Genomic DNA, 11,643 nt, shown 5'->3' with positions numbered 1-11,643 from the left:
CGGCGGCGCGGGGATAGGCCGGGGAAGCGCCGGAACGATCGCCGGAAGAAATGGACTGGATGGGATAGGTGGAGTTGCGAGCGGGTGCTCGAGAGTCCAGCGCGCGGGAGACGGACGCAGCAAATAAGCGACGCGCGATGGTGTTTCGGCGCGCGGGCTGAACTAGATATGCCGCGCGCGGTTTTTGCGGCTCCACTGGAGTGTCCGGAACGGTTGCGCGCGCAAAAAACATCAATTTTTCAGCGCGGCTGTTGGAAATGCTCTAACATATAGCTAAACTGATACTTTATACATACATGAACTGGGTCTCATCTGTGTTCGGCCATTCTACAAGAACTGACGTCGTGCTGGTGATCACCAACATCTCCTTGGATTTTGATGGAACATAAGCAGTGACGGTCGGACATGTTGTTACACAATTCCGACACGTGAAGTATAGTAAAAGCAGAAACATGTTCATCTGTGTCCCATCGTCGCCGGCCGGCCGTATTAATCAAACTAAACAATGTCGGAATTGCTTACCCCGCATGTCGTCAATACCTGCGAAGTCTTTGCTTAGCAATGCACACCGGGATTCCAGGAAGCTTTGGACGCTAATGCGCGACTCTCGACTTTTTAAACCGGCAAATTTGATAATTTGCCATTCCTTACCTCCCCTTTCATAATTTGTCCTCTCAAGAATGACAGGTGAGGTTCGGGCCCGCCCGTCATTAAGATAATGGGTGGCAAATTGTGAAGGAGAAAAGTAAGGGATGGCAAATTATCAAATCGCCCTTTTAAACCTTCGCTAGCTTTCAAGCCGAGTCAATACATCACAAGGCGAAGCATCGATCCGGCACCAACGACGTGCGTGATGGCCCAGCCGGCGGCGGTACGCGGGGAGCACGGCACCCACTTCCTCGTGGCGGCGTACGGGATCCAGGGCCACCTCAACCCGGCGCGCGCCCTGGCCCGCCGTCTCGCCGCCATCGACGGCGCCACGGCCACCCTCTCGGTGCCCCTCTTCGGCCACCGCCGCATGTTCCCTTCCTCCTCTCCCGACGACCAGGAGGTCAGCGACGGCGTCATCCACTACGCCCCCTTCTCCGACGGCCAAGACGACGGCAGCTGGCCCACGGGCTCGGGGGACGAAACGGCGCGCCGCCGCAGAGCGTCCTGCGACAGCCTCTCCGCCGTGGTGCGCCGCCTCGCCGCCGCCGGCCGCCCGGTCACCTGCGTCGTGTGCACGCTCAACATGCCGACGGTCGTCCAGGTCGCGCGCGCGCACGGCCTGCCGCTCGCCGTATACTGGATCCAGCCGGCCACGGTGCTCGTCGCCTACTACCACTACTTCCACGGGCATGGCGACGGCGGCATCGCCGCCCACGCCGCTGACCCGGCGTACGAGGCCACCCTGCCGGGCCTCCGCCGGCCTATGAGGATGGGCCGCGACATGCCGTCTTTCTTGGCCGACGACGCCACGGGCACCGGGGACGACCTTTCACAGATGATCGTTCGAGGTTTCCGCGAGATGTTTGAGCAGATGGACGACGAGGAGGTCATCATGAAGCCTTGCATGGTGCTGGTGAACACGTTCGAAGCCCTGGAAGAGACGGCGCTGGAGGCGATCCGGCCGTACCTGGGCGGCGTCTTCGCCATCGGCGCCCCCGTTGTTCCTCTTGCCGGAGCCGGAGAAGATCAGGCCATTCATCTGTTCGCGCAGGACGAGGAGAAGAGGTACATGGCGTGGCTGGACGCGCAGCCACCCAAGTCGGTGGTGTACGTGTCGTGGGGGAGCCTGCTCACGTACAGCGAGCGGCAGGCGGAGGAGATCCTGCGCGGCATCCGGCGCCTCAACCTGCCGTATCTGTGGGTGGTGCGGCGGGAGGGACGCTCGCCGGAGGTGGACCGCCTCCTCCTGGCAACGGCAGCGGCCGTGCCAGAGGGAATGGTGGTGGAGTGGTGTGATCAAGTGCGAGTGCTGTCGCACCCATCGGTGGCGTGCTTCGTGACGCACTGCGGGTGGAACTCGACCCTGGAGGCGGTGGCGTGCGGCGTGCCGGCCGTGGCGGCGCCGAGCTGGTCGGACCAGCCGGTGAATGCGCACCTGCTGGCGGAGGAATGGGGCGTGGCCGTCCGGGCGGAGCGCGAGGCCGACGGGGTGCTGACCGGCGCGGAGCTGGCGAGGTGCGTCGAGCTGGCTGTTGGCAGCGGCGACATGGCCACTGCGATAGCAGCGAGCTCGAGGGCTTGGAAGGAGAGGGTAAGGGAGGCGGTGGCCGCCGGTGGGCCGTCCGAGAGAAGCCTCCGGAGCTTTGTCAAGAGAGTGCAAGAACTGGAGTTTCTAAGGAGCAACTAATAATCTGCTCAGCGTCTACATCTTGCCGTTGATGCAACAAAAAAAGCATACACACGAATCTTAAATCTTTTTCACATGCTCAATAATTCCCTTAATACAGTACAGTAACTAATTAGGTTCTTCATTTCCATCACCTAAGCGCAAATTATGCTGCAAGTTTTGTTTCAGGCTTGTAATGACTGTTTATTTTTGCTGTGTGAATCCATTGACACAAAATCTTTTCCTTCAGAAAAATAAATAAAGTAAGCAAATGGAAAATAAATGGCTTGTAATCCGCCTATTTCCTTTCAGGGGTAACTTCCTCGTCTTCTCAACTGAAGTGTAAAGGTATGGGTTTGTTGATTAAGCAAAAGAAAATCTTCCAGTTAATAGAAATTCAGGCGAAAACACTTGAACGAATGTTGGTGAGCGAAAACAAAAGGAAAGATATTACGTGTTAAAACGAATGCAAATTCTATCCATGGATCAGATTACTTTGTAGACTGTTGCATTTATGGCCTCAAGGTTCGATCATGGTGTTAGGCCTGGATTGGTCCTCGCTCACTCTCGAATTTGGGGAAGAACACTCAAATTTGTTGATAAATCGGGAAATCCAGGTAGTTTAATGCACTGGAAGAACCTGGATTACATAGTACGGTAGCTAAACCCCGATTAAGGCAAATTTCCATTACGACTGATACGAGAAACTGTACATGTGATGTAGAGACTCCGGTCAAACTTGCAGCTGAACCACGCAGCGTAGACAAAACTTGTGCAAACCATTGTTGTAGGCACAAGATATTGTTATTAGACAAGGGTAAACCTGTGATGTACAAAGAGGCAATGATGTGTCCTGAATCCGGGAATTGGCTAAATGTCAAGAAGCTCAAGGTAGTATCCATGTACGAGAATCAAGTTTGAAACTTGGTAGACCATCCGAAAGGCATAAAGCCTGAAGAATGAAAATGGATCTATAAATCGACGCGGATGAAAATATCTACATACATAAAGCTCGACTTGTTGCAAATGTTTTCGACAAGTTTAAGGAGTTGACTATGACGAGATTGTCTCGCTGTAGCGATGCTTTAGCCAATTCGGGTTATACTAGAATTGCTACACATTTCTATTACGAAATATGACAGATGGGCTTCACAAAGGCTTTCCTTAAATGAAAATTGAAGCAAGGACATGTATATGATACAACCCGAGGGTTTTCACAATCCAAAGTATGCTAGAAATGTGTGCAAACTTCAAAGGTTTAGTTATGAACTGAAACAAGCATCAAAGAGTTGGAATCTTTCTTTCGATGAAGTGATCAAATGGTTTGGCTTCATCATGAATTGAGGAAGATGCGTTGTGTTTACAAGAAAGTAGGTGACATCGTAATAACATTTCTAATACTTTATATGGATGACATATTGTTAATTGGAAATGATGTAAATTTCTTGACACGAATTAGGACTTATTGAAAAAGAAGGATTTGGGCTACGTAGCATACATATTGGACACAAAATCTATGGATATAGAAGGCCTCCCTGTTTGGCACGGCGGCGAGTCGAATGTGCTGCAACCCGTAAACCACTATGCTACAGCTGGTGAATACTTTTGCTGGAACCAATGAGAACTTTTTCTTTGACCGGCGATGACCAGCCATTTTTTGCTGGGATGGACATAATGTTTGCTGCATCCCGGGCGACAGCAGGACATTGTTTTTGCTGGCATTTGTTTTGTTGGACCATGCACCTTTTATGTTTTTGTTGGACTATGCCATTGTTTTTGCGGGAACCATTCTATTATTTTTGCTGGAACCATGGCATTTTTTTGGTGGAACCACACCATTGTTTTTCTGCAAGATAGCCACAGCAGGCTTTTTTTTTTTTAAGTTTCAACCCGAGACCGGCGAGCTGACGATGGCGAGTGGAGGTGCACCGAGCCCTGCGAAGGGGCAAGACAATTTTTGCTGTGATCGGCCACATAAAATGTTACGACCAAGCAGAGCAACTTTGATGACGAGGACAGAGACGGGTGCTACAACCGATGAGCTGCGACCAACCAGGTGAGGGCGATGAGCGCATCCGGCAACGTGGGCGGTGGAGGGAGGGCATCCAGGCAAGGGGAGGTGGTCAGTGACCGGGAGGACATGCAGGCAACGGGGGCGACGCCCGCGCTATGCATGTAGCCTTGATTCACGCAGATCGTACGTTCAAAAGGAGGTCTAAGCTGACGCACACGTGGCGACCGACCGAAATTTGGGCAATCAACCGACGCCTAGCGTGACGTTAAGTTTTTCTTTTTGACGAAAATACCTTCATGGCTAGATTTATTAAAATCAAATAACACTTACATTTGTCTGCTAAAAATTTAGCAATAAAATCGGGGTTCTTCAAACCCCAAAGCCGGAGGGTGAGAACATCCCCATTAAGCTAGCTCATGTGCTAGTAGCCATCCCAAAATCCGCCAATTCCTTAGGACAATCATCTACTAGTATTGGAGCCGCCGCCATAGAATGCCCTTCATTAAGCCTCAATGTTTTCACCACAACTAAATTACCCATTTGAACCAGCAGGTTATTGCAACCAATTTTTTGAGCTGGTTTCAAACCCTCTCGAAGAAAAGCACCTTCAGCAGACACCACATGAGCAACATGTTCCAAGACTGCTGTAGCGGCACCAATGAAGCCACCCTGGTGGTCACGAAGAACTGCACCGCAAGAACCAGAGTGATCTTCTTCCGGAAAGGCCTCTACCCCAGTTGTTCACTCGTGGTATGTTGGATGGCTGCCCGAACAAAATTCAGAGCCAGTGCATGAATCGCAGGAGTCACGAATTCTAGCGACGGTGGAATCGATCAGCCTAGGTGTTGCGTGATTAGCCTAAACCCTAACGAGAATACCCTTTTTAAAGTTGCTTTGAGATCCGGATATTTTTTTAGGAGGGGCGTACCCAAGCACAACTCATTCTGCTCTGAATCAGATGGGAAGGTGGAAGGAGCAGATGAGTTTCTCTTGAAACCAGTGAGGCTAACATACATGACCAACATGAGCAAAGCTAAAGCGCACAACCTGAAAATCACACGCAAATAGCACCACCAACATGAACAACACTGGCAACGCAACAGCAGCAGTGATAACCCCACAATCACATTTGAGCGATTCTCCACGACACATTTCAGTTTTCAAAGACATGCAGTGACCACGGTACGCTGGAAACAAACTTGTGCCAGACTTTCTAAGAAACATCTGAAACTGACAACCAGATAGCTTAGGATGGGGAACAGTTTTCTAACTACATTGCCGCGAGGCCTAACAGAAGACAACCTTCATCAACCTTCATCCCATGGAAACCAAACGGATCCATCAGAAGATACATCTGTACGTCACATGGTCCACGGTGAGCTCGCTGTCATATGTGAATTTCACCACGTTTCCCTTGCCAAGGCCATAGTAGCGAGCAACAGCATCGGTCTCTAGCATGCGAGGCAACTGAAAGATACAGACAACAGTTTTAGCAAAGTGGTGTACATGTGGTTTATGACAAAATGAGGCATCAATATATACTAAAATAGAATCCAAGTGCAAGAAAGGTAACAACAAATGTCGTTTGGCATTTGAGGCATGTCAAGAAGAGAACGCAGTACCGCCCGCAATGACTATTAAGCATATCATGAGCAGATAAGTACATTTTGAATTCAAGATTTTGTTTCCCAGCTTGTAAGGAGCTTGCAATATAACTGAAAACTACTCGTGGATAGGTGAGGAGAATTTTAAATTGCAACTACACAAGTTCTCTTGTCATTTTTAGTGAGCATGGAATACTAAACACCCCAATTCTTTACAAAATAATCAGAAAATATAGAAGGATCATCTGTTTTAAGTTTTAACACCATCAATTTTTGTCTTAATGAAAAGTGTAAAATGCTATCTCCAGAAAAGATCTTGTCTTAAAGCTTAGTGATCTTTCTCATCTGGCAAAACAAAAGGAGAAGAAAGAAACTCCAGGATCTGGAGTAAAATATCTCAATGAAATAATAACATATTTTGACTGCACTTCCACTTTAAATGTGCTTGGCTCGTAAGTTAATCATAGTAAATAAATCGCACATATTACCCACAAAAGCATTCACTAGACAGTTACCCCAATTGTGAATACATATATCTTTTAGAACACTATCACATAGTTCATACTAGAAATCAGTAACAAATTTTACAGTACTATCAGCAAATTATAGACAGACAGACCTGTGAATCCACCACATTGTACTGCTTCAGGAGCTTCGCTTTTTCTTCTGCAGTCAGCACTTCATGCTTGGGCTTCAGGACATGCTTAGTAATGTTCACCAGTAACTCTGTGATCTACCATAGGACAGCAGAGCACATCAGTTCGCAAATGTAAACTATAGAATGTTAAATTGTTAGCATATCGTGTAAAACAGTAAAGCATCAACCATACATGACTTAAGTCACGAAACTATATGAATACAGATTTGAGATTAAGAACATAACTAGCAGAAACACACATGTTAAAATGCTGAGCAATACAAGTATACACCACAGGGCCGGCTTTGGGCCTAGGCGGGAGGGGAGACCGCCTAGGCCCAGGTCATGCAGGGGGGCCAGCAGGGCAAATAGACATTACTCCCTCCATTCCTAAATATAAGGTGTATTATTTTGAGCATGTTAAACAAGGCACAGATTAGAGGGGAACTCAGGGCACAAATACCCCTAACTCACTCGGCAATACCTGGAATGAGCCATGCATCGCATGCATATCTCACAACAATTCCAGATGGCCATATGGCATGCCACGTTGAAAAAATCAATCACGAAGGTACTCCAGATAATTAATTGCCAAGAGGAAGCATACTGGAAGTAACTACTCCAATAATTAGCTCTAACGCGCAGCAGTTGGAAGGCAGGGGTAGGGGCAAAAATGGAAATCCTGGGGGAAAACATAAATACACCTTATAATATGGAATTTTATTGAAAAACAAATACACCTTATATAGTGGAAGAGAGGGAGTACTTGCTACTTTGGCCAGCTGGCAGTCTTAGCCCATGAAGGAAAGAAACGCAGCATAGTAGGAAAGAAAACGCCATTTCGACAGCCCACGAGAAAAATAAACGCGATCGATAACTGCGGGACGGGCGCACGGCATCGTGAGGTTACTTTTCTCGATCTCAGCTTCAGCCGCCGTGTATGAATGTGTGAGTGAGACGGGGGGTCGCGTTCCTCCCTCCTCCGGAGCTTCCGACCATCGTTGCTTCCATGGTGAGGTGATGCCGTGACACCCTTTGATTCAATGGGTTTACACATGTGGTTTAACTAATCATCTCCTTACACGCAGAACTTGCTCGTTGCCTATTGGACGAAATGGCGACCGCTTGTGGCGAGCGTCAAGAATCAAATCACAGCACCACCCCTGGACATCCAGCTGCGCTTGTTCTTGCTTCCCGCGAGCAAGCCGTGCTCACCAACGCGCTCTCCAGTGAGTGGCGCAGCCTCTGGATGATAATGCCAGCATACGCCTCGTCGCTGCTTTTTCAGAGGTTTCCGTCCCTCGTGGCTTCTTTCCGCCGTAAGAATGGTGGTTGAAATTTAACTCTTAACTAGCATAATGCCCGTGCGTTGCTACGAAGCCATAAGAAATAAGGAGTTATCACCGGCTTAGGAGATCGTCAAATGATGTATCTTGTGTCCGTTGGATGATTCACGATTAAAAAGAGAACGGAAATATAATGATACGAAGCCACAAGAAACAAGGAGTTATCACCGGCTTAGGAGATCGTCAAAAGATGATGGTATCTTGTGTCCGTTGCATGATTCACGATTAAAAAGAGAGCGGAAATATAATGAAAGACCATGTTGCTGGCATCGAAGAGTCTCGAGAGATCATAGTAGGTCCTTTGCAAGGTTTATAGTGACATAACATTTTGAATTTGAAACATATTAGAATGGGCATGAGTAAGTTTTTTTAATGGTAAGAGTAAGTTGAATGCACAAGATATTGGATTAGATAGGAAGACAATATCTATCACCGCGTCGAAATTGCAATTTGTTTGCCCCCATCTGCTTTGACGAGGAATTGGAAGAATTGCTTGGGTAGAGAAGCTAAAATCAAGACCATGATTTTGAGTTAAAATCGCATACTCGCATTTATAATTTGTGTTTTTTACAATAGTGTTATTCTCACATCAAGGCATTAGTGTATTTGTTTATTTCGGTTGTCTCACACCTTCTAAAAGTAGCATTTGTTTATTTATGTTTAGTCCCACATATGGGTAGAAGTATGTTTGTTTATTTGTGTGGTCCCATATGTGAACTCACCACCAATTCTAACCTTTAAAAGTAGGAAAGATACTTCACAAATGAAAATAGACATGTATATATACCTATATGCACATACATATAGATGACCTTAAGGACCAAGTCGTCGACTTTGCCCTACGGCCCTCCAAATTATAGAGCCGGCCCTGGTACACCACTACGGTCAGGATGACATAGAACTAAAACTAATGCCACTGTATTAACAAGTTACCTACCTATCCTAATGGTATGGCATTGTACTTGCAAGCTACAACACAAATAGTCATAGATCTTTGCTTGCAGAATGTGAATTTTGGAATGCAGTGTTCCGAACAGGCCACCAACAGATTAGAGGAAACTAACCTGGAATACATCTACTTTGAATTTGAACATCTCCTTGATGGACTCCCTGGCTCTAGATGTTATTTTGCTCTGCAAAATCAGAATCAGGCAAGACAAGTTCTCTTCTTTGATTCGGAGATACACCTCCCGGATGGCTGCGATTTTGACGGGCTCAGGTGGGCAGAAGACAATTCGCACCTGTGTTAACCACGTTGTTAGAGTGGATCAGCTCCTGCCTCGCAAAAATACGAAAGGGGATTGGGAAAAAGAAATGCCTTGTTGGACTCGTCGGAGGCGAGGGTTGTGGAAAAGGAAAGGCGCTCGATCTCGGGCGTCTCGGACCACCACGCGCGGAACTCCGGGAGGGTGCGGGCGAGCTCGTCCTCCGGCACGCTGTACCCGCGGTCCCGCAGCATCTCCAGCGCCGTGCGGCGCGCCAGGAACAGGCGCTGGCTCTCCACGCCGGCGGCGCCGCCGAGGTCGACCATGGATGATACGCAGCAGGCGACCTCGGGGGCGTAGTCGACGGCCATTGCCGCGTGGGCGGCGTTGGAGGCGGCGGAGCTCTCCCCTGAGTCCATGGCGAGCGATGATTGCTGAGGGGCGAATTGATTCATTTCTTTCCTTGTGCTCTGGTGGGAGGAAATTGGGGTTTTGGGTGTAGGGGAAAGCAAACGAGCCTTGCGCCCTTCCCACTCTCATCCTCGCGCAGTCACGTGGTGCGTTTTTTTTCTTTTTCTTTTTTTTAACAACAAGGTGGGAGGTTCCCACCTATACCTTTTTTTAGACAAACTCCGAAGCTTTTTATTCAACCGTCACAAAGTTTACAGGGACGAAATCAAGTTCATTGGACTGACCTAACCAAACATGGCGGCCAGCCCCTAGGGATAATGTATGCTTCGCAGGTTTGTGAGCCTCAATGTTTGAGCTCCTAAGTTCATGAATAATATTACAAGTAGTATAAGTGTTCTTCCTATGTGTATGATGGCACCATAAACCGTGGAATTTTTTTGATGTATGTCCTCGACGACCACCTTGCAGACAGACGCCACGTGTATTCTTCTCTCATAAAGATCATCAGCCAGCGCCAAGGCTTCTCTGACAGCCAAACATTCCAGTGTAGCTGGGTCCGTAATATTTGGAAACACAAGTGTTGAAGCACCTAGGACCACACCAGATTGGTCCCTGCATATCGCGCCTACCGCCCCATGAGAAGCATCAACATTAATCTTTGCTAGCCCTGCCGGTGGTGCTATCCACTATGCTCGCCGGTTAGAGTAAACAGATACTGCTGCTCGTTTAGGAATATTTTAAACAACTCGGAGATCATTTAGATATGACTGCACAAAACTATGGACTGCAAACGGACTCTGATAAATGTCCTCATGTATAGCCTTCTGTCGTGCTCCCCACAGTGCCCAAAGGGTAACCACGAATGTGGTAAAATCATTATGTGACAGTGTATCATGCATGGCAAACAACCAACGCTTAGCATCATCATCAATGTTCGAACATAGCCGATCAATTAATAACATCCGATGAGATTGCCCACATACTCCTTGCAACTGGGCAATTCAACAGTGCATGCCTCCATGTATCCTCAATGCCACAGAAACAACATACGCTCGACGTTGACATATTACGGTGATTTAGGAGCGATGCTGTCGGTATCGAGTGTCGGGCCAGCCGCCACAGGAAGTTCTTCAACTTCGAAGGAACCCTGAGTCTCCACATATTTGTCCATCCCATGCAATCAGCCTCCACATGTGATGATCCTTCTTCTTCATACAGCCATGCCTCCCTGTTCACCTTCATTTTCTAAATCATCCTGTGCGCACTTTGGACAGAGAAAGAGCCCCTTCTTTCCTCACTCCAGGCCCAGAAGTCGGTGGTCTGTCGTGTACATAAGGGAATTTTCAGAATTGCCCCGGCATCAATCAGGATAAATACGGAGCGGACCAACTGCTCATTCCATGAGCTTGACGTATGGTCAATAAGTTCAGAAACTCTCATGGGTGGGTTCTGTATAAGAGATGTGATCGGTCTCTTGATACTCTCCCGGGGAATCCAGTTGTCGCTCCAAATGTCCGTGTTCTCCCCGTCACGTATCCTTCTTATCAGGCCTTGCACCATCAGGCCTTCCGGACACTCCCAAAAGTATCTATATCCCATCGCATCAGGTCATGCGATATACCAATCAAATTTTCACGTAAGTCTAGTAACCTGTTACACTCGCTGTGACTCGACCACGCGGTGTTTATTGTCTCGGACCAGGTATTGTGGCCCTCCCACATAACCTCATAACGAAAGGTTCTGGCTCGCTGATTGTGCATTTGCTCTCTGTTCAAGTTCACAAAAATCAGGCCGTGATCCGATGTTGCAGCCGTGAGATGAGACAAGTCAACTGACGGAAACCTGGCTTGCAGATCCGCATTAACCAATGCCCGATCGAGTCGCACTCTTGTGAAGGAACCACTAGTCACTTTCTTTTCAAAAGTCCAAAAAGGCCCCGAATAGCCGATGTCCATTAACATGCACACGTCAACCACGTCTCAGAAGGTCTGGATTTGTGCATTGCTTCATTGTCCCACTCCCTCGTGTTCATCCGGGCGCAGGACTTCATTGAAATCTCCCAAACATAGCCATGGCAAACTACTAGTAGTACTTATGTTTTTTAATGTA

The 11,643-nt window shown here is 47.9% G+C and overlaps 2 protein-coding genes across 2 annotated transcripts; one reads left to right on the top strand and one right to left on the bottom strand.

The window, feature by feature from the left end:
* Window positions 1-770: 770 nt before the first annotated feature.
* On the top strand, window positions 771-2,554 carry LOC125553669 (cyanidin 3-O-rutinoside 5-O-glucosyltransferase). The gene has a single exon (XM_048717420.2). The coding sequence runs from the start codon at window positions 854-856 to the stop codon at window positions 2,336-2,338; it is 1,485 nt and encodes a 494-aa protein (XP_048573377.1). The 5' UTR covers window positions 771-853; the 3' UTR covers window positions 2,339-2,554.
* Window positions 2,555-5,440: 2,886 nt separating this feature from the next.
* On the bottom strand, window positions 5,441-9,668 carry LOC125551036 (DNA-directed RNA polymerase V subunit 5A). Its single transcript, XM_048714186.2, has 4 exons — window positions 9,237-9,668; window positions 8,983-9,159; window positions 6,555-6,668; window positions 5,441-5,798 (listed from the first exon to the last, which is right to left on the bottom strand). The coding sequence occupies exons 1-4, from the start codon at window positions 9,576-9,578 to the stop codon at window positions 5,673-5,675; spliced, it is 759 nt and encodes a 252-aa protein (XP_048570143.1). The 5' UTR covers window positions 9,579-9,668; the 3' UTR covers window positions 5,441-5,672.
* Between the last annotated feature and the right edge of the window lie 1,975 nt (window positions 9,669-11,643).

Source organism: Triticum urartu, chromosome 4A (assembly GCF_056163025.1).
Source record: "Triticum urartu cultivar PI428250 chromosome 4A, HENAU_Tu73, whole genome shotgun sequence".
Classification (NCBI taxonomy): domain Eukaryota; kingdom Viridiplantae; phylum Streptophyta; class Magnoliopsida; order Poales; family Poaceae; genus Triticum; species Triticum urartu.
This window is presented reverse-complemented; position numbering and strand designations above follow the sequence as displayed.